This window comes from Typopeltis vanoorti, chromosome 3 (genome assembly GCF_054136105.1).
Source record: "Typopeltis vanoorti isolate ZY-2024b chromosome 3, IOZ_Tvanoo_1.0, whole genome shotgun sequence".
Lineage (NCBI taxonomy): Eukaryota > Metazoa > Arthropoda > Arachnida > Uropygi > Thelyphonidae > Typopeltis > Typopeltis vanoorti.
Window position 1 is genome coordinate 84,888,729 of NC_143551.1, and position 18,552 is coordinate 84,907,280.

General features: G+C 36.9%; 1 protein-coding gene across 1 annotated transcript in view; it reads left to right on the plus strand.

Moving 5' to 3' along the window:
• The window catches only part of LOC150108342 (dynein regulatory complex subunit 11-like), a 286,902-nt gene that overhangs the window by 160,138 nt on the left and 108,212 nt on the right, over window positions 1-18,552 (plus strand). The window contains exon 10 of the mRNA XM_090390448.1: window positions 17,024-17,172. Coding sequence (XP_090246574.1) covers window positions 17,024-17,172 — 149 coding nt within the window. The remainder of the gene's footprint in view (window positions 1-17,023; window positions 17,173-18,552) is intronic.

The following is an 18,552-nucleotide window of genomic DNA, read 5'->3' on the forward strand; positions in this document are numbered from 1 at the left end:
CCTGGTGAAACGATAGAAAGTATGGCTATGGCAATTAAGAGGGGGTGAAATGGTGGATGAGATGATTCTGATGGTAGGAAAATGACTTGAGTGGTAATGTAAATTGGGGAGCAAGAGATATGAGATTCTTGCTTGAGGTTGTGCAAAAGAAGACACAGAGAGGAAAGATAGTGTGTATGTTGCCTAAGTATGATATTGATGAGCTGAGCAGAAGAGCATAATATTGAATAACATAATAGCTAGAATATGTTAGAAGAGAGGATTGGAATATGTGGATGCTTGGAGGGCATTTGAGGACTGAGAGGAATTGTATGAGAGAGACCGCTTTCGTTTTAATGAGGAAGGACATATGCATCTGGAGAGATTGCTGTTCTGAACGAGTTGGTGTGTCCCAGGGTGGATGGTAGCAGGGGTGGCCTCTTGTGGGAACGGGTACTTGGGAAAAGGGGGACGACATCAGGTAATGCTGAGCCCAGTAGAGTCTAGAGGGAATAATGATAGGTATAGAAACAGTGGCAATTTTTATGCTTTATACTAATGTCAGGAGTATCTGGAATAAAGGAGAGGAATTGGTGGTGCAGATAGCATCAGCCTGGCCAAAGATTATTGGGATCACTGAGACATGTTTGACAGAAGAGGTTATAATAACATGAATAGAAGTAGCTGGGTACAGCATTTTTCGGCAGGATAGGAAGGGAAAGGGTGGTGGGTCAGTACTGTTTATGATAAGTGACAACTTATTTAATCCAAGAGTGGAGGCTTTGGAAGGCAGTGACACTAATGATTTTGAAAGCATATGGTGTGAGGTAGAGGTGAGCAAGTCAGGATATTTAGTGGGGTATTGCTACAGACCAAGGAGCACAGAAGGTGGGGACCAGGAGATATTTAGACAGTTGAGTTTGGCAAGTGCAAGAAGAATAATTGTTATGGAGATTTTAACTACAACAGTATAAATTGGGGAGAGGAAGATGCCTATAGCAATAAGGGAATGGAATTTCTAGAATTCTTGAGGGACAAATGTGTTAGGCAACATGTAATAGAGGGAACAAGAGCTTCAAGAGTTTTGGATTGGTCATAGTATCAGAAGAATTGATAATAACTGAGATGACATCCCACCCACCAGTTGGAGAGAGTGACCATATGGTTTTGACTTGGAAGATGAATAGACATGCAGGAGTATCAAAGAGATGGGAACATACGTGGAATTATAAAGCAGGTGATTATAATAGTCTTAGACACCAACTTGGTGAAGTTTCATGGATGGAAGAATTGGAAGGATGGGATATCATTACTGTTTGGGAAATTGTGAATGAATATTTGTTAGCACTAATAGTAAGCTGTATTCCATGAGTGAAGAAGAGAACACAATTTGGACTAAAGTGGATGACAAACAATATTAAACAAGAACTGCATGCGAAAAATAGGCTATGGAAGAGATATAAGGAGACAAGTGAAGAGCAGATGCATGAAGAATATAAGACACAGGCCAGGAGAGTGACTAGTATGGTAAGGAACATGAAACTGGAATATGAGAAGAGATTGGCCCTAAGATCCAAAGAAAATCCTAGGGAACTTTTTAGCTATATGGCCACTAGGAGGAGAAATGATTGTGGAAGAATGACATTGTGGGATAAAAATGGGAATAGAGTGACTAATGCAGAGGACATAGTGGAATTGTTCAATGAACACTTTATTGGAGTATTTCATCCTAGAGGATAAATTTTAATACTAGAGGGATAGGGCAGGTTCGAGGTTTAGAGGCACAGGAGGAGAGTGTGTTCCAAATACTGAGTACTCTGGATGTCAGTAAAGCTGTGGGACTGGATGATATTTCACCACGAGTTTTGAGAGAATGTGCTAGGAAACTGACACCACGCCTTTGACCTGACTTTTCAATGAAAGTAAGGCTGTGGGAAGGGTGCCCAGGGAATGTAAGGAAGGTAAGATAGTGAATTGCATAAGAGCGGTAGCAGACTGGAAGTGTCTAATTATAGGCCAGTTTGTGTGTCATCAGTTGTTGTTAAGATCTTGGAGAAATTAGTGAGGGACCGTATACAGCATTGGGCAGATGAGGGTAATGTTATCTCTGAGATCAACATGGATTTGTGAAGGGTCGCTTTTGTTTTAGCAATATGCTAGCCTTTTATAATAAAGTTTCAAGAGCATTAGACGAGGGAAAGACATATACTGCCATTTTCTTGGACTTAGCAAAGGCATTTGACAGGGTGCCACATGATAAGCTGATATTTAAGTTGCAGCACATGGTTCTGGATGTCAGATTGGTCAACTGGATTCAGGATTGGCTGTCCAATAGGTATCAGATAGTTGTGTATGGTAAGGCAGTTTGAAGGAGGCAGAGGGTTACAAGTGGGGTCTCATAGGGCTCAGTACTGGGACCTAGATTGTTTAACCTTTATATCAATGACATTGTCAGTGGATTGCAGGGGGATATTCAGTTGTTTGCAGATGATGCATAGCTGGGAAGGGTTATTATTCATAGTGCAGATGTGGTAGCCCTGCAAGAGGATTTGAATAAGCTAGATAGATGGGCAAATGAATGGGGATCTCAGTTTAATGCAGCAAAATGTAAGGTCTTGAGGTTTGGGAAACATCGATGGGATGCTGCATACTCTATGGGAGGAGTTATACTGGAGGAAGTAGGGGAGACAAGAGATCTGGGGTTGATGATTGATAGAAACCTGAAGTTTAGGGGACATATTTTAAAGGTGGTGAAGGTAATGCAGAGGATTGCTGCAATAATGAGAAGGACACTCACCTGCAGAGATAAAAGAGTTTATCATTTGTATGAGACTGATCAGACCACACTTAGACTACTGTTCTCAAATTTATCCACTTCAAATCCTGCAGATTTGAAGTGGATAAATTAACTGTGAAAAGGGTACAAAGGCAGATAACAAAGATGGTTTCAGGACTGTACCATGTTAGTTATGAGGATTGACTGAGGTAATGTGGACTGCAGAGTTTGGTGGATAGAAGAAGGAGAGGTGATATGATTGAGACTTTTAAACTGTTGAGAGATGGTTACAGGGTTGACACTGGGGAGTTGTTTTGCTTGGTTGAACAGCGGGAAAGAGTGATGACAAGGGGCCATCCCTGGAAATTATGAAAGAAAACTCTGAGCAAGAGGGTGAGGTGTGGTTTCTTTACATGGAGGGTGGTTGAACCATGGAATGCATTTCCTGATAGAGTGGTGAGAGCAAGAACGGTCAATGAGTTTAAGGAGTGGTATGATAGACTTTGTGTTTTCTAGGAGGGACCTCCCACGATGAGTCTTGATAGACTTTGTCTTTCTTAGGAAGAACCTCCCGCGATGAGTCTTTTGACTCCATGGAGGCCTGAATAATAATAATAATAATAATAATAAAGAAAGGTAACCAGTATGGCAAGGAAGGCAAAATCAGATTATGAGAAGAATTTATTCAAGCAGGAAAAGAGTTCTTTTGTTATGTGGCAAGTAAGAGGAAGAATGACTATGGAAGATTAAACTTTAATGAGTGATGATAGTCATGATGAGACAGAAGTGGATAAAATAGTTGAGTTAATGAGTGACCATTTTGCAAGCATATATCTTCCTAGTGAGGTTACTGCTTTAGTCTATGTGACAGACACTATTGTGGGAACAGAGCTGGATGAATTGGAGGTTCTTGGGATATTACAGAATATTGATGTAAATTCAGCTGCAGGATTAGATGGGATACTTGGAGTTTGCGAGAATGCACAAAAAAAGTGCCAATGCCTTTGACTAAGCTGTTTAATTTAAATGTCAGCTTTGGTAGAGTTCCATGGGAGTGGAAAGAGACCAAAATTATTCCTTTGCATAAGGGAGGTTCTAAAACTACAGTAGCAAATTATAGACCAATCAGTATCTCAGGTGTGGTGTTAAAAGTACTAGAAAAATTGATAAAAAAGAGAATTCAGGAATGGGTAGATAAAAATATGATACTGTATGAGGGTCAACATGACATTGAATGGTCAGTCATGCCTTAGTAATTTACTAACTTTTTATAATAGCATAACAGGTGAGTTGGAAAAAGGAAATGGTTACACAATGATTTTGCAAAGGCATTTGACAGAATTCCACATGAAGCTCTGTTTTAATCAAATTAGAACAAATGGGGATGGATATGACACTGGTTAAGTGGATAAGAGGGTGGCTGCTGGACAGATATCAAAAAGTGGTATATGGAGGGGCAGAATCGAAGTGAAAACAGGTGTGCCACAAGGTGCTAGTACCATTGCTCTTTAATTTGTACATAAATGATATAGGAAATGTTATGCATTTTGGGATAAATAGATTACAAGCTGTGTATCACATGGATGGCACTGTGCTTCAGGAAATAGATGAAGCTAGAGATTCAGGGATGGTTTTAGACAGAGATTTAAAGTTTGGAGGACATATTGCTAAATTCTCTAAATTAGCCTATAATATTACTTGTCTCGTGAAGAACACATTGACAAGTAGAGATAAGGAAGTTGTAATTCCTCTTTATATGCCTGCATCTGGATTATGCCTTGATACGCCTGCATCTGGATTACTGTGCCCTGGGTTTCTTGGGATGAAGAAGCAGAGGAGATGATTCAGAGGTGAGTGACGAAAATGGTGAGTGCTCTGTGGAATGTTCCCTATGAGGACAGATTGAAGGTGTCTAGATTGCAGAATTTGGTTGATAGAAGAAAAAGAGGGGATATGATAGAAACATTTAAGTTGCTTAAAGGATTTTATAGGATAGATGCAGGGGAATGTTTCAGCACTTGGTTCGAGGGACCAGAACAAGGGGTCATCCGTTGAGGGGCATGATCCCTTGGGAAGTTGAATAAAGGTGTGGTCAGTAGGGGTGTGACGAGTAGATTTTTGGCTTGGAGAGTGGTGAATGAGTGGAATAGGTTGCCAGAGTCAGTTGTTAGTACTTTTTCTGTTAATATGTTCAAGGAGAGGTATGATAGTTTGGGTCTCCCACGATGAGTCTTCGGTCTCCATGGAGGTACCTGTATAATAATAATAATAATAATTATTATTATTATTATTATTATTAAAGTCTCCCTATGATGTGAAGTATGTCTCTCCTTAGTAGGCAGCTAAAAACAGTCTGTAAATTTTCATAGAATTCCTCGCTGTCTTATCAGGCCTATCCGTGTGGAATGCATAAACTACCACATTTGATACATTGGTGGGATGAGCCTTAATTCTAATACAAAATTCTAAAGTATCCTGTCGTTAACAGGGTTATAACCAAGAAGGGCTCTTGTCTCAACCTTCTTCAGTATCACAACTATCCCATGATGCTTTGAATCACTTCCTGAGTTCACAACTAGCTTACCATCCAGTTTTTGAAGTGACCTTCTCTATTTCATCTGGTCTCTCTAATTCCCAGGATGTCAATTTTGTACTTCTAATTCTCTTTTCAGACACTCTCAAGAGTACCCATCTCTAGACCCTGAACATTCCATGTGCCTATGTAAAATTCCCTTATAAGATTAGTCTTATATCTTCTGTGTTCCTCATTCACAATATCCCTGACTTTTGTTGGAGACTAATATACCTCTTGAACAGACTCCTCTGCCTAAGTCCTGAACATGCTCTGATTATTCTTCATGACAACTGATGCAGCATGAGATGTATTAAGGCACAACCATATTACCATTTCGGAGTGTAGTCACTGCAAGAAAAATGTGGTAGGGTTGCAGAGGTCCTTTCTACATCTCTGGGAAGTTTTGTTCCCCCAATTCATTCTATGTTGGCCAGGTGGGTTGGGACTTCCACCTATTAGGTGAGGTAGATTCCCACTGCATAAGACAAAATGAAATAGCAAAATAGGAAAGATTCACCCCTAGCTTTCGAATACTCTAATAGCATTGAGGAAAAGGAGTGAGAAGAAAAGAAAGAAGGAAAGAAACTGGAGGAGGCAGTCTACAGAGAATATAACAGAAGTATATGACATGAAGTAAGGCATAGCCAGAATGAGCTACCTCAGGTCTGCCATGCCCGTACTCACTTTAGTGAGTATGGTCATGGTCTGTTTCCAGGTATGATTTGTTTATGGGTGTGATCCTTATTTAATTTACATCTTCATTAATATTGTGTCTAAACAATATTAATTTTTTGAAATATTTTACTTTTTCTATAGTTCCCCATTGCATGCATTCCTGATTATTTTCTTATTTGTGCTCTTTTGCATCGCCAATTTTCAGAGCAAGTTTGTTACAACAATTATTCAATTATTATTATTATGATTATTATTTGGTAGATATTGGATTTGCTGATAGCATACTCAGTGAACAAAGCTCTCTCTCTCTCTCTAGATTCCTAACACCAAAACCGTTTAGATACAGTCAGTCAGCTTTGTACAAATACTTCTTTCTGTCAGACACAGGCCATAGGTCCACAAACTCTACATCATTCCTTCTGCACAACCTGTGTTGGATTGATTTGTTTGCTATTAATGCCCTACTCCTCAATTCACCAATGTCATAGGGCGGCAGGAGACTTACAAATTTTACCTTCTCTCTCTTCATTTTTTTGCTTTGTCCAACAACCCTTTCACATCTTCCTCATAGAATACTTCTCACCACAATTTGGTTAAAAAATTCTGGAGACTAGCACTGAGTTTGTTAGGAGTATGATATCATTTTCATAAAGTAAAGAGTTGAGATAAATATCAGATATTTTGATATCAGGTTTAATACCTCTTTCCTTCATAATGTGATCCTTATATATGATGAATAGAAGTAGAATGCACCTTTGTCTTACACCTGATTTTACATTCAACCATCTTTCTGTACTTCCTTGAATTATAACTGCTGTTTAACAGTTTAAATATTGAATACTTATTGCAACATATAGTGTTCCATTGGTACAATACAGTAGTAGCATTTGAAAAGAGAAAAGCTTTTCTCTTAGTGCCTTGTCATATGTATTTTCCAGATACAAAACTTAAGTATAGTTCCTTCTCCTATGATTTTTTAAATATTTGTCATCAAGTGAAAAGCTAGTCCTGAAGACCCTTATTTGCTCTCACTCCAACTAGATCTTTCCCAAGTTTCTCTTCAACAGTTCTTCTTAGCCTCTTCTAAAGTATCCTGACATATACTTTACCTGAAGCACTCACTAGGGAAACTCATCAGTAATTCTCATATTCATGTTTATTTCCATTTCATAGATGAGAACTATCAGCACTCTACTCCAATGATCTGGAATTTGAACTTCTTATCAGACCTTCTAAATTCTGTAGTGTATCCTTCGTAAAACTTTTATTCTGCCGGCCTGGTTGGCCGGGTGGTTGGCGTATCTGCTCTCCAGCCAAAAGGCTGTGGGTTCAAATCCCACCATGGGCATGGTTGTTTGTGATTGTCTGTGAAAATACTAGTCGTGGTGGTCGGCGGTAGATGGAGTTGGTGTATATGGTGGATTGGTGGAGATAGAGAGTTGTAGAGTAGGTGCCCTCTCTCGATGAGTCTTTGGACTCCCTGGAGGTGTAATAAAAAAAATTTAAAAAAATATTTGACCATTTCTGGTTGAATGTCATCTTCTCTAACTGTTTACACATTTTATGTTTCTGATGGATTTTTCTACTTCAAGATTTTATATGTAATACTATACTCCTTCAAATGTTCCACTATTTTGTCATTGCTTCTTTCATTTAGCAAACTTTCAAAGTAATTATTCAAAATATCCAGAATATCTTTATCCTCTGTTTTTGTCACCTATTTCTTCTCTCATTCCTTTTATGTTACTCTTTCTTCCATTTTGAAAATTTTTCAGCAGATTACAAAGCATTTTGCCTCCATTTGTCAGCATCTGAACTGTCTTTAAAAACTTCATAAAATGGAAAGTCTGCATCACTGTTTTTTAGCTTCCTTATTTATTATACAAGTTTAGAAATTATAGTTTTGTCAACTCATTATTCCAAACTAGAAATTCTTTCAAGATAAGAAATTTGATATCTGGCTTCTCTGCAAATATGCTGCTTTTAGTTTTCAGATGACTACTACCCCAAACAAAAATTTATCAAGAATAAAGTCCATTCTTGCAGTGTGGACTTCATTATTATTATTATGGTGATATGATTGTAAATAATATGAACTTTACTGTCATTTTAAAATTTTTCTAAGGGATTTTTCATTTGCCTGAATCTGTTTGTATTTGCTATATATAGTTGCATACTAGGACTTAGGCAGAGGGTCTAGGTCGAAAAATATGCTACAGTCTCCACTAGCTACAATGAGTCCACCTACAGTGCACAATGATAGAAGGATATTAGTAGCAACATATAACTGCAGATCTCTATGGGATGATGATAGATTGGAAGAACTGATGAAGGAATTGGAACATATAAAATGGGATGTGGGCCTTTCAGAGATAAGAAGGAAAGAAGAAACTCCCATGCGATTAAAAGATGGACATCTACTCTACTACTGTGAATGTGACAGAACTCAACTGGTGGTGTAGGATTCCTAATAAATAAAACAATCAAGGACAATGTCCTGTTTGTAAATAAAATAACATCAAGAATAGCTGAACTAAGTCTCTTCATAAATAAAAGATACCAATTGAAAATTATACAAGTATATGCCCCAACTATGGACCATCCAGATGAAGAGATAGAAGATTTCTATGCAATATTAGAATCCACATTCAATAATTCTAAAGAATTCTACATAATTATAATGGGTGATTTTAATGTCAAAATTAGAAACAGAGATGACCATCTGAACTCCATTGGTAAATTTGGATTTGGACAGAGGAATGAAAGAGGAGAAAGACTTATTAAATTTGAAGAAGAAAATAACCTCTTTATTATGAACAGCTTTTTCAAGAAGAAAATCAACTGAAAATGGACTTGGAGAAGCCCAAATGGACAAAATTACAATGAAATAGACTTCGTCCTCTCCAACAGAAGATATATAATAAATAATACTGAAGTGCTTAATGGATTTAACACAGGAAGTGACCACAGACTAGTAAGGGCAAAAGTATGGATCAACAAAAAATGGGAATGCAATAAGCTCATAAGAAAAAAGTCCAATTTAGTGAATCTACAAAATCTTTACCACAATAAAAGCTGTTATAGAGAATCACTCAAAAATGAACTAAAAAAGTTAAACACAGCTACTACCATCGATGATGCTAATGAAATATTAACAAAATCTATCTTGAATTATACACTAGAAATAGGAGGTGTAAAAAGGCACCAAGGAGAGGAAAAACTAAGACAGGAAACCTTAGATCTGATGAAGAAAAGAAGAGATATGAAAAGAGATTTGAATGACACCAATAAAATAGAATATACGGAAATTTGTAAAACTATACGTAAAAGGATGAAACATGAACTTAGATCGTATAATACTAGGAAAATTAAAGAAACAATAGAAAACAATAGTAATATGAAGGTCCTAAGATGAACATTATCAGTTGGAACAAAGGAAATAGCTGCTGTAAGAGGAAAAAATGGTGAACTGATAAAAAATAGAGATGCAATAATCAAAAGAATTCAGGAATTTTATACTGAACTCTATGAAGACAAAGACCGAGACATCCAAGAATCCTCTATGGATAACTCGAGTGAGGAAGAACATGATGCCCCTGAGATCTTACAAGGTGAAGAATGGAAAAGGCCCCAGGAGAAGATGGAATTATGGTAGACTTCTTAAAACTGGGAGGAAGCCCTGTTATCAAACAGTTGAGTAAACTCTTCAATAAATGCCTAAAACAGAGAAAAATTCCAAAAAATTGGAACAATTCACTTCTAATATTAATTTTTAAAAGGACAATAAGGAAGAAATTAAAAACTACAGACCTATAAGCCTACTCCCCATCATATATAAAGTTTTCACAAAAATTATAAATAATAGAATAAAATCTAAACTAGAGGGAATGCAATCCTGTGAGCAAGCTGGATTTAGGAAGAATTACAATACTTTGGATCATATTCAGACATTAAGACAGCTCATTGAAAAATCAATTGAATACAATAAACCCTTATGTCTGGCCTATATAGACCATGAAAAAGCATTTGATTCAGTTAAAACATCTGCAACACTAAAAGCACTTGAAACCCAGGGAACTGAGAAACCATATATTGAAACACTAAAACATATTTACAATAATGCAACTTCTGTAATTAAATTATATAAAAACAGTGAAAAGTTCCCGATACAAAAAGGCATCCAGCAAGGCGACACCATATCTCCCAAATTATTTACAGCTGCACTAGAGGAAGTCTTTAGAAGCCTTGATTGGGAAACAAAAGGAATAAACATAAATGGAGAAAGGCTGCATCATCTGAAATTTGCAGATGATATTGTCCTAATAGCTGATAATCTTGAAGATCTGGAAGAAAGACTAAATCAGCTAAATGAAGCCTCCAGAGAAATTGGATTAAAAATAAATAGAGAAAAAACAAAAAATAATGATGAATAAATACATAAACCATAGAACTATCAAAGTTGAAAACCATGAAATAGAACAAGTTACTTCATATGTATATTTGAGCTGATTGTTATCATTTGAGGAGTGCCAAAGAAAAGAGATTGAACGAAGAGTTCACCTTGGATGGATGGCTTATGGGAAAATGAGAGACATATTCAGAAGTGACATCCCTATGAGTCTAAAAAGGAAAGCTTTTGACCAGTGCATACTTCCTCTCCTAACATATGGAGGAGAAACATGGACTTTAACAGAAGCCCTAAACAAAAAGCTGAGAACTACACAACATCGCATGGAAAGAAGTACGCTAAAAATAACATTAAGAGATAGGAAGACAAATATCTGGATAAGATCTCAAACAGGTGTCATGGATATTGTAAAATACATTAAACAGGCTAAGTGGAGATGGGCTGGCCATATTGCCAGATGCAGTGATGGGAGATGGACTAGAAAAACAACAGAGTGGAGACCAATGGATGGAGCAAGACAAAGAGAAAGACCCAGAAGAAGGTGGAGAGATGAACTGGAACAAATTGCCAGAGTGAGATGTACAGATTGATTCTGTTATGATAATTAGAGACTTGATCAAATCAGAAACCTGACAAATAATTGACCAATATTGAAAATGTTGAATGGAATCTAGCTACAAAATTCTAATTGTGTAGGATTTTAATAAAAATCCTATTAAAATTAAATAAGGATTTTTCAAGTCACAGCACCTAGGATAACATGGGTGTCCAAAAATGCATGAAGTAAGTATTCCACTGCACCCTAAGATCAGTTATATTGATGCTATAAGTTCTCAAAATTTTTTATCCTTACTCAGTAATCATATAAATAAATCCCCATCATAGAGAATGCTTAAAACTCTAATATCATGGAGATTTTTGATGTTGCTTTATTTGTCTTGAACGTATCATTGGGAATAACTCTACAATTAATTTTTGAAGACTTTCTAGCTGACATTCCTAAATTAATTAATTATTTGACGTCGCTGTATACCTTTGGTTCTGCAGTTAACTATTTCATGAAACACCACTCTGAAGAACGTCCCTTCTCTACCATCATTCCATGTTCCTTCACTTGGCTTCATTATGTTGATAATATTTACTCTATTTGGATATACGACGAGAAATTAATTGTATTATTATTAGTCAAAATTAACACCTTTTTTCTGGCATAAAATTTGCATTAACAAAAAAAAAAAAAAAAACAGACCTCTTAATTTCCATTCCTTGATGTACTAGTAAAGCAGAAAACAGTCCAAAAAGTATTATGAATACCATGATACCCTTGGACTTTGCTAAGGCTTTTGACAGAATACATCATAGAAGACTGTTGCATAAACTGGAGAATGTGGAATTGGATTATAAAATATTAGTGTGGATAAGAGGATTGCTGATAGATGTCAAAAAGTGATATAAGGAGGATGTCAGCCTGCAAGATTTAAGATAACCAGTGGTGTACCACAGGAATCAGTTCTTGTTCTTGTTCTGTTATTTTATTCAGACTATACATTAGTGACATAGGGAAGGATTTGACAGGAAACATACAACTAGCTGGTTATTTTGCAAAGATATGTAGAATAATCAGGAATGTAGCTGATATCAAGTACATACAGAATGATTTCAATAGACTGGAATAGTAAGCATGTGAAAAGGGTTGTCAGTTCACTGTTAGTAAATGTAAAGTCATGCTTGGTGTAATGAAATATCTCATGTCATATTATATTGGTGGGTTTTATGCTAGGGTTGTCAGTTCACTGTTAGTAAATGTAAAGTCATGCTTGGTGTAATGCTTCTTCTAGCATAGGTTTTATGCTAGAAGAAGCTGACTGGGCCAGGAATCTTGGAATTTTAGCAGATAGGAAGTTGAAGTTCAAGGGCCATATTGCAAAGATTGCAAATACAACTCAGAGAATAATTTGTCATCATCATCATCATCAATTTCCTGATATGTACCCTCAATGCTGTAGTTAGAGCTTTTGCCACCTGGAGCAGTCCTTTGGCACTCCTCTCAATACACATCAAAAATACACAAAAAGTCAAAAACGACATATAGGGAAATAAATTAAAACATTGTTTATTTTTGAAGTAAAACTTTAATTCCAACATTCGAAAATGTTATTTTTCTTGCTTTTCAGTTAGCAAAATCGTCAGTGACCTTGTCAAAGTCTATTTCATCACTCAGTTGCTGTTCTATAGACAGTATGGCAAGATTTCTTAAACGCAAAGTGCTTCTCGGGGCGGACTGCCCCCCCCCCCTTTCTATGTACCCTCAGGGGATGTTCTGGCTACTATGAGAGCACTATATGATTCAGATTACATTATAAATTATCTCCCATCAACAATTTCCCTCCAAAATTGGTACAAATGATTTGAGAGAGAACAAAGAGCATGTCAAAATGAATGTCAGGAGACTGCTTAGAAAGATAAAAGAGAATAGTGTAACAGGAAGGGTAGTCAGTGTGTTGCCTAGGTATGATTGTGGTGAAATGAGGCGGAGAGGAAGGATTATGGATGATATTCTGGCTGAAATGTGTGAGGAGATGGGAGTACAGTTTGTTAATGTGTGGAATGAGTTTGAGGGACGAAGTGAGCTGTATGGGAGCGATGGACTGCATTTGAGTGGTTATGGTGTGAGTCGCTTGGAGAGACTGCTGCTGGAAAGTGGAGAAGTGAATAGAGAGAATGAATCAGATCGAGAGGAAAGTGATGTGGAAGAGCAGGAGAGTAAGACAGGAGAGATTGAAGGAGTGGAAATGAATGGGGAAGTGAGTGGTATGAGTATAGAAAATGAGAGAATGGGTGTGCAAGAGGAGCAGAGAAACGGGGAGGCTCAGGGTGGACAGGGATACACAGCGTGAGAAAGGTGGATGCTCCAAGAGGAGGTGAGAGCATGTGTAGGCAGGAAAGTAATGGGATGATCAGGGATCAAAAGGAAACAGATGGAATTGCAAAGGGTTCTAAAATGAAGAAGCAGAAAGGGAAATGGCCCCAGTCCAGCATGGAGAGATCACATCGAGTGAGTAGTATCAGTGGAACTAGCTGTAGATCCAGAAATGAGTTGTTGTGTTTGTATACCAATGCTAGAAGTATAAGAAACAAGGCAGATGAAATGGTTGCACTAATTGCATCTGTGCACCCAGAGATTGTCGGAATAAGTGAGACATGGTTAGATGAGGATGACATCTTGACAGGAATAGAGATGGAAAGGTACGATGTGTTTCATGAGGATAGAAGGGGTAAAAAGGGAGGGGGAGTGCTATTGATGATAGAGAAAGAGTTATATCCATACAAGGTAGAGATGCAAGAGGAAAATGGGGCCAGTGGTTTTTAGGCAGTATGGTGTGAGATAGAGGTGAATAGAATCAAATACTTGGTGGGATGTTGTTATAGACCTGGTAATGTGGATGGTGGTGATAGTGAAATGTATAGTCAAATAAGCCAAGCAAATAAGAAAAGGGTGATCATTATGGGTGATTTTAATTATGGCAATGTAGACTGGAATAAAGAGATAGCAACTGGAAGTAAAAAAAATGAGTTTCTTGAGTTTTTGAGGGATAACTACCTCAGACAGTATGTAACAGAGGGCACAAGAGGATTAAGGGTCTTGGATTTGGTCATCTCATCGGAGGATGTAATTATCAATAAGGTGTTAAATCATCCACCAATTGGTGAAAGTGACCATGAGGTGATTACTTGGGTGGTTGCCAGCAGTGCAAGGACCCCTGTGAAAAAAGGGTATATGTGGAACTACAAGGGGGGGGGGGGTGATTATGAAGAGCTCAGGAGACAGCTTGCAGGTGTAGCATGGGATGAGGAGTTAGCTGGAAAAGAGATCAATGCAGCTTGGGGGATTTTCAAAAAATATTTAGTGGATGCAATGTCGAAATGTATACCACGGGTGAGAAGGTTAAATAAGGTAGGTGTGAGATGGATGAATAAAGAGATTAAGCATGCAATACAGAGAAAAAGGGCATTGTGGAGGCAGCATAAGAGAAGTGGAAGTAACCAGTTTCATGAGGTCTACAAAGACCAGGCAAGGAGGGTGACTTGGTTGGTGAGAGTAGCTAAAGAGAGGTATGAATAGCAGTTAGCTAATGAAGCCAAAAAGAATCCTAGGGAGTTCTTTCGATATGTAGCCAGCAAAAGAAAGAATGATTATGGAAGGATGACATTGATTGGAGGAAATGGTATAAAGACAGCTGTTGCAGAATGTGTGGTGGAGATACTTAATGAGCAGTTCATAAAGATCTTTCAATCTTGTGAATGTGACTTCATGGAGAGATTAAGAGCAGTTGATGATGGGGAGGAGAGACTGACTGTAAGTGAGCATGAGGTGTTTGGGGAGTTGAGTAAACTAGATGTAAATAAGGCTGTGGGACTTGATAATATATCACCGCGTATTCTGAAGGAATGTGCCAGAGAGTTGACACCTGCCTTGACATATTTTTTTAATATGAGTCTTGCACTTTGTCAAGTTTAGTAATCTACTTACTTATTACAATAAAGTGACTGCTTCCTTGGACAGAGCAGAAGGATACACAGTAATATACTTGGATTTCGCAAAAGCTTTTGATAGAGTACCTCATGATAAGTTGACAGTCAAACTAGAGCAGATGGGGTTGGATATTAGATTAGTGCATTGGATTGGAGACTGGCTATCTGATAGGTATCAACAAATTGTGTATGGGGGTGCAATATCCAGGAAAAGGAAAGTCACTAGTGGAGTGCCTCAAGGATCTGTTTTAGGGCCATTACTATTTAACTTGTATATTAATGATATTGGCGAAGATTTGGATGGAGATATTCAGTTGTTTGCAGATGATGCAAAGTTGGGACGAACCATAAAGAGTAGTGAAGATGTTGTGGCCTTGCAAGAAGACTTGAATAAATTGAGTGATTGGGCAAGCAAATGGGGATGTGAGTTCAATGTTGCAAAATGTAAGGTTTTAAAATTTGGAAAACAAAGATGAGATGCAGAATTTATGCTTGCTGAGAATATATTGTTGGAAGTAGAGGAAATAAGAGATCTGGGAGTGATAGTGGATAAGGATCTAAAATTTAGGGGACACATCGCCAAAATTGTGAAGACAACACAAAGACTTCTGTCAATGATGAGGAGGACGCTGACGTGTAGAAGTAGGGAGATTCTTGTTCCATTGTATAAGGCTTTGATTAGGCCACACATGGACTATTGTGCCCAGATTTGGTCACCTAGTTTTCAGAAGGATGAAGAGATGTTGGAAAGGGTCCAAAGGCGACTGACTAAGGTAGTTTCTGACCTCTGGAATGTCGAGTATGAGGAAAGATTGAAAAGATGTAATTTGCAGAGTCTAGTGAAGAGAAGGAAGAGGGGAGATATGATAGAGACCTACAAGTTGGTAAGGGGTTGTTATAGGATCAATGGTGGAGAAGTTCTACAGAGAATAGTGGGAGATCAGGGGAGAACCAGAGGTCATTCCTGGAAACTGTATAAAGAGGGTGTGAGTAGGGGAGTGAGAGGCAGGTTTTTTTCATGCAGAGTTGTGAATGATTGGAATGCCTTGCCTGAGAGTGTGGTGTCTGCAGGGAGTTTGAATGTGTTTAAGACCCGGTATGATGAGATGTGTGAGATAAAAGGACCTCCTAGATGAGTCTTTGACTCCATGAGGTCTTGTTTAATAATAATAATAATAATAATAATTAGTCTGTTACTTGTCAGTGCTCCAATATTTTTGTGTCTAACATTGTTCTTCTAAGGCAGCGCTTCCCAAACTGTGGGCCGCGACCCCCTTGGGGGCCGTAAGGTTTGTTGAGGGGGCCGTGAAATAATGAAAACAAATTTAATATGTTTTAAGACTAAGTAGATTTTTTTAATCTAAAAAGAAACGTATTTAATTTTTATTATTTATTATTTCTTTTTTGTTCTTTTTTTATATTTTATTGGAAAAAATCACACATCGGTGTTGGTTCACAAATTTTGCTTCTTGCATATTTCGGTGCTTAATGAATATTAGTAAATATATGCTTATTCATATAAGTTTCATTTCAAAGGTATTGATAAGAAACACAAAAAAGATTACAAACAAAAATCTTGAATATAACTTGTATTGAATATAAAAACAATAAATATTATAATATATTATAATGTATTGAATATAAATACAATAAATATTAGAATATATTATACTAATATATGTCTATATTATTATGATTTTTTTTTCGATGGGGGCCGTGAAATATTTTAGTTTTTCCAAAGGAGGCCTTGGCATCCATAAGTTTGAGAAGCACTGTTCTAAGGCAGTTCTGACAGAATCATTCCACCTAGAATCAGTCCAATCAAGCACCTGTTGTTTTGCTAACCTTTCTTCTCCCTTTCTATTTAAGGGAGAAGATAGCATACCACCTTAGATTAGTTCTGCTCACATATTCTTGAATGCAAATAATGTCAGATTCCTTGCCATTGTTTGCATTCCTAATAAAATAAATAAATAAAAATGTCTATTTCTTTCATGCACTAGATCAAGATACATGAAGATTATGTATTTTAAATTATTATAAATCATTTAGAATTCCTACATATTTTATGTTTCAGCTGTGTGGCATAAAAGACATTGGTCAAAAAATCCTGAACAAAAGCATGAAGAAGACCTAATTGTTGCCCATCAATATCCTGAAGTTGAAGAAGAAGTACGACTTGAAGTTGACAAACTTATGAGACTTGAACTCCAGCAATTAGTTATTGTGAGTATTGCTGAATTTCTCTAATATTATAAAGTTGTTGTTTTTTAAACGCTATGGTTTAATTTTTTTTTTCCTTTGTGCTTCCTGTCAGACTACAGACTGTGCCAATTTTGTTTAAAAGTTAATCATAATAATAACAGTAACACATGGTTATTTCTATTTATTATTATTTGTGTGTGCATCAGCTACATCACAGTTTGATATAGCAAGATAAAAAGAATGTGAAATCCTCTGTATTAGGGATTTTGTAATGTCTTAACTATGCTACAAAAATACAGTTATTGATAATTCATAAGTAATAGCAAATTCTTTAATGCAACTAAGGTTCATACTACAAGTATTATTTTTCTTTCTAATATTATAATTATTTATCTAAAAAGAATTATTAGTTTCCCTATAAGTCTTTAGCAACATTATTATTCATTACATTCACTTATCTTAGTCACATAATAGACTAAGTGGGGAGGAAAGACAAAAAAAAAGACAAAAAGGTCAGTGCAGACTCAAAATTATATGTTTAACTAAGTTGTAATCCTGCCACTCTGGACCTTTCAATGATGTTAAATAAGTATTGGTGAGGATTGTAGCTACATGCAGAGTAGCCAGTATTCTCTAGTCAGCAAAATATATAACTTTGCTTGATGAATGTTTGCTTTAGGGCAGAGGAAAGCAGCTAACCATCATCAGCAGAGTGAGGTAGTATTAAATGTTGGTCAGACAGCAGATTTCTCTTCAATAATATTTTTGTTATTCTGAGTTATTTTGTATAGCCATAAAGATTACTATGGGTGGAAGCTTTACCAATCAATGTTACCTTGTCAACCTCCATATTTGTAAAATATTTCTTAGAGGGGAGAAACATAAAAAAAAAGGTTGAATTTATGACTATGGTGTGGGCAATTGTCAATGTACATTTTATCTCTTGTTTTTGCATGGGACATTTTACCAGATACAGAAAAAGAAAATAATAAAATTAAAAACAAAAGTAGGATGTTTGAAAATCTGTGAATTTCTGGTGGTGAAGTACTGCTTATGAAAAGTAGCGACCTATGTCCTCTAAGAGTGGAGACTTTGGAAGGCAGTGACACTAATGATTTTGAAAGCATATGGTGTGAGGTAGAGGTGGGCAAGACTGGATATTTAGCAGGGTGTTGCTACAGACCACGGAGTACAGAGGGTGGGGACCAGGAAATGTTTAGACAGTTGAGTTTGGCAAGTGCAAGAAGAATGATTGTTATAGGAGATTTTAACTACAGTAGCATAAACTAGGGGAGAGGAAGATGCATGTAGCAATAAGGGAATGGAATTTCTAGAATTCTTGAGGGACAAATGTCTTAGGCAACATGTAATAGAGGGAACAAGAGGTTCAAGAGTTTTGGA